At 34.0% G+C, this 17190-nt stretch overlaps 1 protein-coding gene across 1 annotated transcript in view; it reads left to right on the forward strand.

Moving 5' to 3' along the window:
• The first annotated feature begins 3613 nt into the window (after positions 1–3613).
• LOC148308594 (transient receptor potential cation channel trpm-like) overlaps positions 3614–17190 on the forward strand; it is a 255119-nt gene continuing 241542 nt past the window's right edge. Inside the window, exons 1-2 of the mRNA XM_088261536.1 lie at positions 3614–3795; positions 16130–16201. Of these exons, the coding sequence (XP_088117662.1) occupies positions 3754–3795; positions 16130–16201 (114 nt within the window). The 5' untranslated portion in view covers positions 3614–3753. The remainder of the gene's footprint in view (positions 3796–16129; positions 16202–17190) is intronic.

Genomic DNA, 17190 nt, shown 5'->3' on the forward strand with positions numbered 1-17190 from the left:
GTTCGAACTTGCCGCGTTAAGTGTTTTAAAATAGATCATTTCGTTAATTAATGCCAACAAGTTGCCATAACTTGTTTTTTATAAATCAGCGGTCATATGTGAGTTATGCCAAGGGACATGTTATCTGTTCGCGCTCTGCATTATTGCCTTATTTACTGATATTATTTACTGATAATCGCCTCTCGCGCGTTGTGTACATATCATTGTTATGTACATAGCCGCTCCAAGGCGCCGCATGATTTAAATTTGCCTTGCTTTATTATATTATTGTTCAAACATTGTTCGAAGCGATGGAAATATTGCGCGCAAAACGGGGCTTTTAACTCTTTCACGAAACATTTCAAATACAAAGCAAAATAACAATAGAAAATAACATAACTAACGGAAGATAAACAAAAAAAGTTTTATTATTTCTTTTGTATTCAAGGTTATTTACTACGTATACTTTTTTTGTCCGGTTGATAAAGGCAATGCAACTTTTTATTAGATAATGTTTTTAATATGCATATTTTTTATTATTTAAAACATTTTTTTACTTTATGACTAAATTATTTTTTAAATGACGCTAAATGCACATAGATACATCATATATTACATAGGTACATTATGTACTTGACGTTACAAGTACATAGGTACATATCGCTCACTCCTTTCAACAACGCCATATTATATCAAAAAACTTGATTTTTTAGGAGATTTTTTTAAAGTTTAAAAATATGATACAATGTATTAAAAATAAATATCAAACAACTTATTGAACTTTTACTGCGCAACAGATCTTTTTAGGTAAAACCTGAATGTTTTTTTCCATTTGAAAAATATTTAGTATATTTAAAATAAAAAAAATAAACAATACCTTTTCTTCAAAATGCAAAAACAACACTTTGTGCCCTGTAGCGGGTAACTATTAAGTTAAAATTAGCTGATTTTGCTGGGATATAGTACATTTTCTGGGCGTTCTGAAAACACGCACAACTGAAAATTGACGTTTTTTGATATATGACGTTGTTGAAAGGAGTGAGCGATATGTATTTAACATTTGTTAGGGGATTCTCATTTTTCAGGGAAATCTTTTTTTCTTTGATAATTGTGATTTTAACGATAAAAAAAAACATTAAAAAATGAATATAAATTTGTTTGTATTGTCAAAATGTTTAAAGTTAAATTATTGCTATTCTTTCCCATGTTTGCTATGAATTTTGCAAAGACCTGTCATATAATTGATGCAGTCTTGTTTTGATCGTAAATGAGTACATACTTAATATTCCGTTGCTGTGTTCCTATGAGTACTAATACGAGATTTTTTTAAAAACAGTAAAACCTTTTTTTAAATTAAAATAGGCCTCTTTCCCACGAATTATTTTAGAAAAAAACTATTTAAGGAATTACAAAAAAAAACTTACTTTTAAAGTAAGTCACAGAGTAAGTAACATCACGCCGCTTCCCCGGAGGGGTAGACAGAGAGAATAGAACGCCACACTACTCTGTCTTTCCAAAAAAAATTCGCCTCTTCGACATTCATGAAATCTAATTTCATTGCTTGTACATATAGTAGGTATTGTAGATGTTTCAACAGAGACCAAGCGTCTTTTTATATGAAGTTATTGAGATGGGAATATGGGGGCTTGTGCATTTACAGGGCTTACTACCTGTCGTTGACTGGCTTTTGTGGTCAATTTATTTACGGTAAAACGTTCACCATTTTGACTTTGATCAACAACCACACTTAAATTAAAACATTAAAAAAATCATTCGGCTTTTTTTCGTACTTCATTCATTACTGATACGTCATAAATTGTAGAATTCATGAGAATGGTGAATGTTATCACTTAAACCAGCATATGACATGTCGTAAGCCCTGTACGTATCCAGACTTCCATATTCTTATTCAAATATGTTGACATATCAATATTTAAATTAATTATCAATTTTCACAAAATTACTCGATTCTTATACTCCATACATGACTTCCAAACGTTAGGGTTGGAACGAGGACTCCATTGTGCACTGCCGGTAAAGCTTTCGCTGGGAAATAATTGTTAAAAATACAATATAAATTGTCACCTTGTTACGCAAATTCATATCAATATTTTTGGATATTAATGATGTCTCTGCGTCATCTATAGGATGCTGTAAAAGTACCAAAAATAATCAAACAAACGAAAAATTGAACAAAACCTAATTAGAATTTCTAATTTCAAATCGGTCCAAAACATTTGTTTTTATGTAAATATTGTAACAAATGAACAATTCGGATTCGGAATCCAGACTTCCGTTGTCATTATCAACAATTTGAACTTGACAAAGAGAGCTGTATAAAAACCGCGTTCCGAATTCAAAATATTCAGTTTTGTATTTCCGATCATTAAAAACCGATCGCGTATTCGGTCCGAACACTTCTCTCGATTTTGAATTTGGAATCTTTATTTGAAATCATTACTTTCCCACATTTGATGGTGCATAGGGCACCGCATCGTACTGACGCATTGTCATCTTGATATTTAATCACATGAAGGGATGGCGATCAGCCCTACCCTTCATGTACCAGTCCTAGTTATTAAATAAATACTAGAGTGAAAAATCTCTTATATTTATTTTGACCCCCCTTGAGAATCTAACCCGAATCCTCCAGTATAGTAAACGCGCTAATCACTGGACTACGGATACGGACATCATCGTTTTTTTGTTGTTGTTTTTTGATATAATTAACGTTTAATAAATGATTTTAAAATAAATAAATTTAAAAAGAATTGATTTAATATTTCTTTTTATGTCGAGTTCATACTAGACTAATTGTTTTAATAAAACTTTTTGTATTTGAGGCGTGGGAAATTCAGGCGAAAGTAATAAACTTACTTAAACACTGCAATTAATTCTACTGATAAAGTTGTGGAGTAATATACATACTCCGAATTTATAGTTCTACCAGCAAACCAGTGCAGTCCAAATATTCAAATATTGAATTTATCGTTTTATTAACGAGAAGGTGCGGTCTGAATATTCAAATATCGAATTCAACGTTCTTCTATCGAGAAAGAGAAGAATTTTACGTTCTTCTATCGAGAAAGTGCAGTCTAAAAATTCAAATAACGAATTTAACGTTCGCAGTCTTAATATTAAAACATCGAATTTAACGTTCTACTTACAAGAAAGTGCAGTTTAAATATTCAAATATCGAATTTAACGTTCTTCTAGCGAGAAAGTACAGTCTTAATATTCAAACATCGAATTTAACGTTCTACTTACAAGAAAGGGCAGTCAAAATATTCAAATATCGAATTTAACGTACTTCTAGCGAGAAAGTACAGTCTTAATATTCAAACATCGAATTTAACGTTCTACTTACAAGAAAGTGCAGTCAAAATATTCAAATATCGAATTTAACGTTCTACTAACAAGAAAGTGCAGTCAATATTGAATTTAACGCTTGAATTTAACATCTTGAATTTAAAGCTTCATTAACAAATCGGTGCAGTCAAAGGTTTAATTGAAAGTTTTACTAATAGTACAGTGCCATCTAAATAAAAAATATCTCAACCCGCGTTAAATTGTCTTGTGTTTTTGAATCTGGAATCTTCTGGATCCTGTGTCGGTACAAATTAAAGTGCGTGCGTCCCGCTATGGCAGTGTAAACGTGGCCGGCCGCGCGGTGAGTGTCGCCCGACGCAGCGGAGGAGCATGCCCGGAGCGAGGATGTGATGCCGGAGAGCTGCTGCTGCGTCCAGCGGCGCCAGGCGGCAGTCCACACTCGTCATGATGAAGGCGGTGGCTGGCAAGTCGCAGCCTGATGCCAAGGTAACAAAAAATTCAATTCTCTTCAAAAATGAAGATTTTGGCCCAGTTCGTAGGTCGGCAGTGGAGAAAAGAAGGCTAAAGAAGAAGAAGAAGAAGGAGGACTCCCAGGGACGCGAAGGTGCATCCGGGAGGCGCCAATCTCTTGACTAAGATAATTTAACAAAACGGATGCAAGATTTGACCTAAAAAAAAAGATAATTTAAGGCATTTAAGTACTTGTTAAGTCGCAACTTTATTTTTTCTAAATCCAGGTAACATTTTACAAAATGATTTTCTTAAAATATCGTATTTGAATTGAAAAATAGTTTTTCTTAGAAATAATTAAATGGTTTGAAAATAAATTAGTTATCAAAAGGTAAGGTGTAAAAAAAATCCATGTAAGTATATTCTAAAAAAAAACAAAAAAATATCCAATAAGTATACATTAAAAAAAAAATTAGCGTGAGCACACGACCAGCCCTGAGCGTGGTTAAACGCATTCTGATTTGAACGCTTGAGACAAGTTTGAGCCTTAATTAGTAAAAAACGATTACCGAAACACATACGTATTTAATGGATCATTTTAATAATTATACTGTAATATGTAAAACGCATGATCGATCAAGATCAAAATCAAAAATCAAGATTAAAAATAAATGACGCATTTTTTTATCTTGTTCTTTTTTAACCTTCCCAGGGTTTTTTTATATAACGCGGTGGAATGGCGTTTCGGCACCTTTTTTTCTTAATTTTCAAGATCAATTATACGAGACAGTTTGCGCTTACGTAATTACAATATATATATATATTTATATAATTCGTCAAAATAATAAAATATGCTAATATGCTAAAATTGTAATTAATATTTAAATAATATTTGAATACTTATATACTTTTTAAGCAAAAAGCTTGACATGAAGTGAGTTCCAGGAGATTATTTGTTTAAAAAAGCCCTGATCCTTTTTATAGATCCTCGAATCTATGAAAAAATTACTAAACGAAGTTCCATCCCTTGCCCAGTTCATAGGTCGGAAAAGTGTGGCTCAAACTTTCATTTTCTTTCATGTAAAAAAAAACGATAGATGTTTCATCTCGAATTGAGACACCTATAAGATCAACTTTATATCTTCCTGCCAGTACCACCGAATGTTTTTGCCTTGAATTTTCACTCATGAATTACATGAAATTTAAGTAACTTTAAACATAAAGAGTAAATCCACTCACGAGTAGGCATAGGCTATAAAACTTAAAAAGTTGAAGCTTGAGTGAACATGATAAGCGGTGTTGCATAAGCCGTAGCTAGATTTCAGAGTCACTTGGACGTTAGGTAATTCAAAAAAAAATCTGCCAGTACCATAGTAGTTCTCTTAGAGTCCGTCTAAATGTTTGCGCATAACTTTTGCTTTGTGTGCGCAAACTACAGTTTTAGCGTCCACACACACCTGGTTACTTGCGAAAATGTTTGCTCAAACAGGCGTAATCTGAGTTAGATACTTTTAGCTAGGCGTAGGGGAAAATATACTAGAGTGGGGAAGGATATGTCATCTGTTGCTACAGACCAATCCGCAGGATTAAGACCAGAGAGAGAGAGGCTTGAGGAAGTTCGTACCGGATATCAATACCTTAAATTAAAAACATTTTGAGGTTTATTTATTCTTATTCTTGTGTCATGTCAGGTCTCTCTGACGTCGACTATCTCTTGAGAGTAATTGTCCTTGTCTTGGGAAGCTCTGAACAGCGTCTCGACGGTCCTGATCCCCGTCCAATCTCGTATATTCCGGAGTCAGGAGATCTGCATCCCGCCCACATCTCGTCGACCCTCTATTGGGTGCTCGTATTTCGCTCCTCTAAGCACATGCCCCAGCTGGACACCTTCCGGACTTTGATATCAGTAATTTAAGTCAGGTTTATAATATAGGGTGCATTTTGTTTGAATATATTTTTTTAATAATTATTCTAAAATTATAAATGCGGGAGGGTCTAAATATTGGCACCCTGTGCGCTAATATGCGGCCCCGGGTGTCAATCTTTGTTGATTCGCCCCCGGAAGGGTTTATCTTTAACTTTGACCTGCGACAGTATTGAAAACCTATTTAATTATAAGCAACAAACTTAAACACATATGTTTATATTATACATATGTGGAGGTCTTAATTAAAGTTGCGACAAAACGTGACCAATCCTATGTTAAACCAATATGAAATCATTAAATCGCACCAAAACGTAACTATTTTACAAGCTACAATTCCTGATTACTTAAAATCATTTAAAATGGAAATGTAACGTTTTGGTGAGGACATCCACATATCGCTCACTCCTTTCAATAACGTCATTTATCAAAAATCGTCAATTTTCAGTTGTGCATGTTTTCGGAATGTCCAGAAAATGTACTATATCCCAGCAAAAGCGGCATATTTTCAACTAAATATTTACCCGCTACAGGGCAGAAAGTGTATTGAAAAGGTATTGTTTAATTATTTTTGTGAATATACTTAATATTTTTCACAAAAAGGAAAAACTTTCTGGTCTTACCTAAAAAGATCTGTTGCACAGTAAAAAGTTCAATAAGTGACTTGATATTTATTTTCAATACATTTTATTATATTTTTAAGCTTTAAAAACGATCTCCTGAAAAATCAAGTTTTTTTTTTATATATGACGTTGTAGAAAGGAGTGAGCGATATGGTAACACTTAGCACAAGGCCTCAAGCGAACAGTTGTGCTCTAAACGAGCACTGATCGCGGTCAGTCAGCAATCCCGTAACGTCGTAACGTACGTTACGTTACGTTACGACGAAATGCTCCAGTCAGTATCCTCCACGATGATTACTACTTGATGATGAAAGGTCAGTAATGAGTCGACATATTGATACAATGTCAAGTGATCGATACATCAATTTGATTGATCTACAATTAATATTAAATCTTATCTACAAGATTATCGCATGGATCTAGATTAATTACAGTATTCAAAATAAGTGATCGATCGTATAAAGTGTACTGCTGATACCAAACGTAATGATAGTGGCATATCCCACATGATTCAACCATAGGTGTGGACTATGTTTAATCTGGAAAAAAGTTGCATATTGTCGTTTACGAAAATGCAACTTTTTACAATACATTTAAATTTTAGAGGTATATATTTTATATAAGTATACCTCTCATTAATATATTATTAGATTAAAACCAATATTTTTAGCTTTTCCACTTTTTTTATTTGACCAGCGACCGGGTTTCGTCGTTACCGACATCATCAGACTGGTGGGAGGCTATACAAATTGTTATGTTATATATAAAACAAGGCAGGAGTTGATAACCATGATTTGATATAATTTTATTGAGAAATTAATTTAATTTGAGTGAATTTAAGTATTGTATGATATTAAAAATATTTTTTTATATAATATTTTTAATAACATACAATACTTAAATTCACTCAAATTAAATTAATTTCTCAATAAAATTATATCAAATCATGGTTATCAACTCCTGCCTTGTTTTATATATAACATAACAATTTGTATAGCCTCCCACCAGTCTGATGATGTCGGTAACGACGAAACCCGGTCGCTGGTCAAATAAAAAAGTGGAAAAGCTAAAAATATTGGTTTTAATCTAATAATATATTAAAAATTCAATTCCATGACGAAGTGTCAGTGGATAATACATACCTCTCATTGTGAAAAAATACACCTTCTCTTATAGCTTTTAAGAAACTTCTGAGACATTACTAACTATCATTAGAATCCTAACTGTCCATCAAACCTCCTCCCTTAGTTTTTCCCTCTACCTCCTTCCCTAAACTCCCTTTTTCCTTTGCCTTCCTTATCACCATCAATTTGTAATTTATGTTTTTTTTAATGTTCACGTACTATCTACCCTCTGATTGGAAACAGCTATACTGTATATGGTATCAAACGTTTTGACCAATATCACCTTATTGCAAACAGCTATACTGTAAGTATATGGTATCAAACGTTTTGAACAATATCACCTTATGATATATCGCTCACTCCTTTCAAGAACGTCATAAATCAAAAAACTTGATTTTTCAGGAGAACATTTTTAAAGTTTAAAAATATAATGCATGGTATTAAAAATAAATATCAAGCCATTTTTTAAACTTTTTACTGTGCAACAGAACTTTTGAGGTAAAACCTGAAGGTTTTTTATTCTATTTGAAAAATATTTAGTATATTTCAAAAAATAATTAAACAATACCTTTTTTTTACAAATACCGAAAAAAACATGGCACGATCAGGTATGCCAAATACTTGAAAGTGGTCAGGTTAGGAGTCGTAACAATCGGCGGGTATGTATGAGGAGATGCATGAACGTGGAAGAGGCGAAGAATGTTTGCAAGGACAGAGTGGTGTGGCGCTCTATTTTCTCTGCCTACCCCTGCGGGGAAGCGGCGTGATGGTTAAATAGTAAGTTAGTTTTTTTTTACCTTTTCTTCAAAATGCAAAAACACTTTCTGCCCTGTAGGGGGTAAATATTAAGTTAAAAATATGCCTCTTTTGCTGGGATATAGTACATTTTCTGGGCATTCCGAAAACATGCACAACTGAAAATTGACTATTTTTTATTTATGACGATCTTGAAAGGAGTGAGCGAAGTGTTTAATTATAAAAAATATAATATACGAGATAAAAAGTTTTCGCTTTGTATAATTTATACTATCATCGCATACAAAGTTTTTCTCCAACAGGGTAGCATAATAAAGATACCCGAGTCATCTCTTTTCGATCCGCCGTCTGCAAAGTATCTTTCTTATTTCTACATGAGGTTAATGCACCTGGGGCTAATGACCCTGCGCCCTTGTAAACCAACCCTTAGCGTTATTACTGTTACCTTCGGATCTCGTGCATTCTACCTGACAGTTGAGCTGGCAGGGTGTCGTATTACGTACGCCTTGCACTCGTCTGAATCACAATGGTGTTTTATGAAAGTGGTATTTTTTTATGGCACATACTGATTTGTATGGTAGGAGAAGCATTGCTGGACGGTTACAGGTCAAGTCTAAACGGTGATCTCTATTGACTGTTAGACAAAGTTTTGACTTTTTCGACACGTGTATGTAATGTGTAGAAAATAACGTCAAAACGCGCGAATTTTAGAAAACATTCAAAGTAGATCATAAAACCGTTTTCAAAATATATCTAACTAACTAACTAACCATCACGCCGCTTCCCCGCAGGGGTAGGCAGAGAGAATAGAGCGCCACACCACTCTGTCCTTGCAAACATTCTTCGCCTCTTCCACGTTCATGCATCTCCTCATACATACCCGCCGATTGTTACGACTCCTAACCTGACCACTTTCAAGTATTTGGCATACCTGATCGTGCCATGTTTTTCTCGGTCTTCCTCTGCTTCTTTTCCTGCTAACATTTGCCTCATAAATTTGTTTTACCGTTCTTTCCTCACTCATTCGTTCTACATGTCCAAACCATCTCAACACACCTTTCTTAATTTTATCGATAATGCTTATCTCAGCTTTGCATTCCTTCCTTATTTCACTATTTGTACGTCTATCATATATCGTTTTCTCGCACATTCTTCTGAGAGATCGCATTTCGTTTATCTCATTTTAAGCTTATCTCATTTTTCCTTAATTTACTATTCGAACATTTTTTATTATTTTTTTTAATTTGTTCGGGAATTGTACAGCTTTACATTTAAAAAAGTATATAATAAACAATAGTTACATTAACAATAATAAACATTACATTACATTAACACAAGTAGTTACATTAATAAAAATAAAGCCAATTAAACAATTCCACATTTATGTTATAATAACTATCAAAAACATTCAGAGCTAAAAAAAGGGTATGGTATAAAAAAATATGAATTAATTAGGAATTAATGAGAGTGTGCAACATCTATTATACATTCGTCTGAGGGATCGCGTTTCGACTGCGTTATTCTACTTTTATCCTTCTTTTGCCAACTCCACACTTCGGACATTTCAATATCTGTTCTGTCTATTTTCATTATTTTCCATTTAACCAGAACGTTTTTTTTTTATTTTCAATTTTAACCTACAAATTTGAAACATTTACTACATCCAATTTTGCTCCAATAAACTCTTTCATTTCTATTATTTCGAGAAATAAAAATACTTTGTGTTCTGATCCACTCACATTTTTATTAACCAACTAGTTTCGGCAACAACCTGTTGCCCTCTTCAGGGTTACATTTATTACTTTAAAACATCTTTCATTTCTATTTTAAAAGTGACTCAACTTGATATGAGATATGTTTATATGGAAGTCTGAGCATCCCAGGGCTTACGACCTGGCATTCGGCTGACTTAAACGATCAATTTATACACTTGTGTAATGTGTGTTCATCATTCTGCCCACTATTAAAAATCCATATTGCACTAATTCTTGAAACTTGAATTTATGCATACCGGTTAGGTGCATACCGGTCTTAGATCCTACCGCATACCGGTAAGGTGTTCAATGCATTCATGAATTATGACCGATTGTTATGTCATCAGTTGAGCAATTTGTGAAGTATTAAGCTTATTCCTTTTGACTATACGTGAGATACGTGTCGGGTTGTGGTCCCGTGGTTAGTGTCGCGAACTCTTAAGTCAGAAAGAAACACATCTCAGTTCAAATTCGAGTTTCTCAGTTCGAACCCACTCTACCACAATTTGATACCTATTTCTAATAATGAGCCGCTTAGGCTCACACAAATAGTATGAAATTGAAATAATTGTGTAAATAATAAGTAGTGTAATGGTCAGCACGCTCGGCTACCGTTCTGGAAGTCCCGGGTTCGATTCCCAAGGGGGGTAAAATAAATAGAAGTGATTTTTTCACTGTCATATTTATTCAATATTACCCTGGACTGGTACCTGAAGCGGAGGCCTGATCACCTTTCCTTCATGTGTAAACGATCAAGATAACACTGCGTTTATATGACGCAGTGCCCTATGCACCATTGGGGTGCGGATAAGTGTTTTATTATTATTATTATTATTAAATAATGAAAACACGTATGACAATGATTAAAGAAAACACTTGTTATTATAGTTATTATACAGACCTGAATGATGGAAGTTTAACTACCGAAACATGTAGTCTTTAATAAAACTCAAGTGGTAAAAAACAAGTGTTTTCTTTAATCATTGTAACATGTCTTACCACAAAGTTAATGCCGAAACAATAAATAAAACACGAATTGAAAAGATTAGAAAGAGCTCTTTGCGGTGGTATGGACATGTGGAGCGAATGGATAGCGAGAGAATGACTAAGAAAATATATGTGGCGAATGTGAGAGGGAAAACAGAACGTGGACGACCGAAAAAGACTTGGCACGATCAGATCAATCAGAACCAAAAATCTGGCGGTGTCAAAAGTCTGCGTAATCGGAGGGCATGTATGACTAGATGTATGGATGTGAAGGAGGCTAGGAGTGTATGTCAGGACAGAAGAGTGTGGCGTTCCATCCTCTCTGCCTACCCCTGCGGGGAAACGGCGTGATGGTAGTAGTAGTAGTAGTAGTGAATGATGTAGAACGAATAAGTGAGGAAAGAACGGTAAAATAAATTTACTAGGCGAATGTTATTGGAAAAAATAACAGAGGAAGACCGAGAAAAACTTGGCATGATCAAGTATGCCAAATACTTGAAAGTGGTCATGTTAGGAGTCGAAACAATCGGCGGGTATGGATGAGAGGATGCATGAACGCGGAAGAGGCGAAGAATGTTTGCAAGGGCAGAGTGGTGTGGCGCTCTATTCTCTCTGCCTACCCCTGCGGGGAAGCGGCGTGACGGTTAGTTAGTTTTTATGAAAACACAAATATTTCTTTTAAAAATAAAAATAAAAACATTCATCCAAATTGTTTAAATAATCCAGTTCTCGATATACTCTTAAAAAAAAAATGTTCATTTATTTCTAACATTTGTAACATTTTCGTTGTTGTTTTAAAAATGTTCACGTATTTAATCCATTATTGCGAAACCTCCTTTGTTTCGGACTTGTTTCTGATACATTTTTAAACGAAGGAAGGGTGAAAATCTACGGGCACGCGGTAGGAATTAAAGGCATCAACCCTTATTTTTGTATTTTTCAGTTAGAAACATTCCCTACGGAACTGGCGGGATCTTTTATTCTGCGATGAGAATTCCAATAGGACCATGGGATGCAGAAACCATTCAACCCACAAATTGGCTAGCCGAGATAATTGCATTTGAATGTTTTCAAAATAGAACAAAAATAACATCATTATGTTAAACGGCGTCATTTTGTCCGCCTCCGTAGTGTAATAGGCAACACGCTTGGCTACCGTACGAGGTCCAGGGTTCGATTCCCAGGAGGAGGGGTCAAATAAATAGAAGTGATTTTTTCAATCTATTTATTCAATATTACCTGAAGCGGAGGGCTGATTACCTTTCATTCGTGTTTTAACGATCAGGATAACACTGCGTTTATATGATGCAGTGCCCTATGCACCATCGAGTTCGGATGAGGATTTGATAAAAATGGTAGAAGTAAGGTTTGTTTTAATATTACTATAAAGAAGCATTGTTTACTGTGTGTCATATTCAAAATTTTAATTATTTTATCAATTAGGTCATAGTTTGCGATTCCATTGGTTGGATGGTCTTCTATTTCAATGTCGAAAACATCCAAATCACATGGAATTTTTCTGCAATATTTTCATGTCTGTAAATAATTTAAATAATAATAAGTCCGCCTCCGTGGTGTAATGGTTAACGTGTTTAGCTACTGCTAGAGAACCCGGATTCCCAGGTTGAGGGGTGAAAATAAATATTAGTGAATTAACTCTCTAATATTTATTTCATACTACCCTGGATTGGTCCCTGAAGCGCAGGAGTGATCACCTTACCATCATGTAAGAAACGATCAAGATAACACTGCGTCAATGCGATGCAGTGCCCTATGCACCATTGGGTGCGTGTAAGGTTTAAAAGAAGAAGAATGATAGTTTGGCATAGTGTCGGGTTGTGGTCCCGTGGTTCGTGTTGCGAACTGTTAAGTCAGAGTTTCTCGGTTCGAACCCACTCTTTATTTGACACCTATTTCTAATAATGAGCCTCTTAGGCTCACAGAAATAGTATGAAATAGAAATATTTGTGTAAATATTAAATACACAAATCGCTCACTCCTTTCAAGAACGTCATAAATAAAATAAAAAGATTTTTAAGGAAAACGTTTTTTAAGTTTAAAAATATAATACAATGTATTAAAAATAAATATCAAGCCACTCAATGAACTTTTTACTATACAACAGATCTTTTAAGGAAAACCTGAAGGTTTTTTCTCCATTTGAAAAATATTTAGTATTTAAAAAAAAAATAAACAATACCCTTTCTTCAAAATGCAAAAACAACACTTTCTGCCCTGTAGCGGGTAAATATTAAGTTAAAAATATGCCTCTTTTGCTGGGATATAGTACATTTTCTGGGCATTCCGAAAACATGCACAACTGAAAATTTACGATTTTTTATATATGACGTTCTTGTAAGGAGTAAGCGAAATATTTCTCTTTTTTTAAAATAAAATAAAATATCCTCTACATTTTTAACGTGAAAAATGCTGAAAGTTGTCTACCCACATAAATTTTTCCCATAAATTTTTTTCATGGATTTATTAGTTGTTGGTTGAAAAATAGTTCTCTAAAAAATGTGTTGATTTCTTGGTTTTTCTGTCTTGAGCAAATTAAAAATTTACTATTGATGAAGTAGCATTCAACAAAAAGGCAAACTGTGCACATTGTGGGTTGGATAGCTTCTGCAAAACATGGACCAATTGTAGTTTATTTTCTTTCTGACTGCAAATTGACGACTCGGGTATCGTTTTTAGATTGAAATACCTCTTTAGTGATTAATCCTTTTATTTCGTGTGTGAATTGAAGAAATTTCCTCGTTTCTATATATAACGCATTATCGGACTGCGAGCTGTATGAACTTGGCTTTTTTATATTGATATCTCGAACATTTTGAGTGTGTCCAAATACTTGTTCACAAAATCTGGATTATCTCCAATTACAGGAGTTCTTTTCATATAATTTTTTGACATCTCATCAGAGATGAAGAAGAATATGGAAGTCTGGGCATTTACGGGGCTGATGACCGTCATAGGCTGGTTTAAGTGATCACTTTACACACGTGTAACATTCACCAATTCTACCCATTATTGACAACCACACTACTCAAATTCTTGGAAGTTCTATATATATGAACCAATTTAGAAACCTTGTTCTTGAATCACTAGAACTTCACTAGAGACATCTATTGGTGAGATGTAAAGAAGTAAATCATTCGTAAATGCCCAGACTTCCATATTCTTCTTCATTTTTGATGAGATGTCAAAAAATTATTTGATATCTCGACATAGATGAAGAAGAATATGGAAGTCTGGGTATACGACATACAGAGCTTATGACCTGTCATTCCCTGGTTTAAATGATCACTACTCAAATTTTTGCAACTCGTACACATACCATATAATTATAACGTCGTTTCATCTGTGAGTTCTCGGCAGCATCTATGATTGAGTTGAGTAAGTTTTTTTTATTTAGCAGAGACCTTCATGATGTGTACGTAAGATTCTTACCGAATTATTTTACATACTAGGAGACGCTTAAAAACGTGATTTGACCAGTTTTTTAATTCACAATATTTTGAGTGTGTCCAAATCTAGGTTTTGTCCACTTTTATGTATTGATATCTCAACATAGATGAAGAAAAATATAGATGTTTTGGTGTATGTATTGTATATCAGGGCTTAAGATCTGTCACAGGGATAAATATACGCAATTAAAAGTACAATAATACTCATCGTTAAAAGATCCTACTAGAATGATTTTATTATTTAAAAAAAAATGCTTCGTTTCAACTTGTTAGGGTTGGTGCTAGGACTCTACATCGACGACTTAGGCCATTCCATCTTTCGGCATTAGATCCAGGCTATATAGGAAATGCCAGTTGGAAGAGTAATTGCCAAAGTGAACCGTGTTTCTTCGGATATTGACATCTGCGTTAGAGAGCTCAGAAATTTCTGTATTTTTTTTTATTGTTATAATTTGTACTAATCGTTTTTTTTTATTTATACATAATGATAAAAAATTTAAAAAAATACAATAATGTGCCCTCATTGAGTTTTCCCGTGCCAGAAATTGATTTATAAAATTATAATGAAGAAAATTATTTATATAATCAAATACGACGTGGCTGAATGATGCGTTCTATTTTAGATCTGCCCATTTCCGGTATCCATTTATTAATATTACTTTGATGTTAAGTTTCTACTTTTAATGACTTTATAGGTAATGGAATAAGTATATGGAATGGATAATAATCAAAGTCCTTTTAACCAAAAGAGATATGTGTTATGTTTTGTTTGATGTGTTACTGTCTTTGGATCCATGTACATACTAATATCTGAAAATATTTAAAAATTTATAGCATTTACTTTATGGTTAGTCGTTTTTACAAAATATTCGTAATAAGATTTATTTTTTGTACTGACGTTTCTTGATGGAGCTGCATTTTTTAAAATAAAATAGCAACTAAATACTTATAAAGTTTTTTTCCGCATAAATTTTATTTGACCAGCGACCGGATTTCGTCGTACCCAACATGATAAAACTGGGACATCACCAGTCTGATGATGTCGGTTAAGACGAAACCCGGCCGCTGGTCAAATAAAAAAAATGTGTAAAAAAAACTGTATCGTTGTTTCTTGAATGTTTTTCGCAGATACTTTGTGGTACATTTTATAAATCTTATAGAATAACATTGTCATCATCAGGGTTAACCCCGTACATGTTTAACCCTGATGATGACAAGGTTCTTGTCGAAGCCGGTTGGAGAAAAAGTGAACCAATAAAGAAGTGGTTAAAAACAAAGTTGTCTTGTTTTATAAAGTATAAAATTGTTATTTAATTATTTAAGTATAATGTTGGTAATGTTAGTAAAATATTCGTCGAGATTTTTGTATACATATTATACTATTATAGTATATTATATCTCTTGAGACTGAAGGAGGTATGTGCTAGATTTGTATGTGTATATCTTATAAATATTATTTTTCCGGACTGATCTCAATATTTTGGTCATATTTATAGCTTTCTTTATAGCAATAATTATTTGATTTCATATCTTTGTTAATCTTTGTATTAATTATGTAATTAATGTTTTTGGTCGTGTAGTTTCATTACTTTGTAATCGTTTCGATCATAGTCAATAAGTTTTTCTGTATTTTATATTTATTTTGATAGATCTTGTTTTGTTCTAATATTTGTGTTTTATTGTTTTTCAAATGGCGTTCTTGTGTTTTGACTGTTTTTGTATGTTTGCGGCGCAGGGCGTGCAGGCTGGTCTGCGGCGCGTGGGGCTCGCCATGCTGTCCTTGTCGCTGCCCGCGGAAAACCACAGAGTAGGTGTCCCTACAGCCTGATGAATAGCAGCTTGCTCCCACCCTTCCCTCACGCGAATGCCATCCTCTAGCCAACCGTAGCACGGGACCTTGTACGAACTCGCTGTCCCAGAAGGGGCCCAAGAGAGAACCTTTGCGAATACCACAATTTACAACATCACGATAAACCATCTTTTGTCGGATTCACCATACGTTATACGCTATTTGCGTCCGCCTCTGTAGTGTAATGGCACTCTCGGCTACCGTCCCGGGTTCGATTCCAAAGGGGGGTCAAATAAATAATGGTGATTTTTCATTCCAATATTAATTCAATATGACAGAATTTTGTGTGTGTCCAAATACTATTATTATCTCTAATTACAGGAGTTATTTTTCATATAATTTTTTGACATCTCATCAAAGATGAAAAAGAATATGGAATTCTGGGCAATTGAAGATAATCCAGATTTGTGAACAAGTATTTGGACACACTCAAAATCTTGTAAATAAATTAACTGGTCAAATTATAAGCTAAATAATAAAAGAAAACAATATTACCCTGGACTGAAGCGGAGGGCTAATCACCTTTCCTTCGGGGGTTGACAATCAAGATAACACTGTGTTTATATTATGCAGTGCCCTATGCACCATCGAGTGCGGATGAGGGTTGAAGAAGATATTTTATTTTGGTATCAAAGCTTATATTAGCGCTTAAGCATAGCTGTAAAGTACGTTAGTTTAATACGGTGTATTATTTTACGTAAAACATGCCAAGGTTTTCAACTTGGCGCGCCATAACAATCTTCACAAAAGTTCCCGTGTTCATCGGGTACATTTTTTGATTTCAGTCACACAATCTTTCTTAAAATTAGTTTCTAAGCATTATATCTTAAAATCTATTATGACACGTGTTTCGATGCATTCCGCATCTTTATCATATTATGTTTGATAATGATGTACAATAGAATGCATCGAAACACGTATCACAATTGATTGTAAATAACATTAGT

The sequence above is a fragment of the Brachycentrus maculatus genome, unplaced genomic scaffold (genome assembly GCF_059751285.1).
Source record: "Brachycentrus maculatus isolate JH-2025_06_01 unplaced genomic scaffold, ASM5975128v1 h1tg000157l, whole genome shotgun sequence".
Lineage (NCBI taxonomy): Eukaryota > Metazoa > Arthropoda > Insecta > Trichoptera > Brachycentridae > Brachycentrus > Brachycentrus maculatus.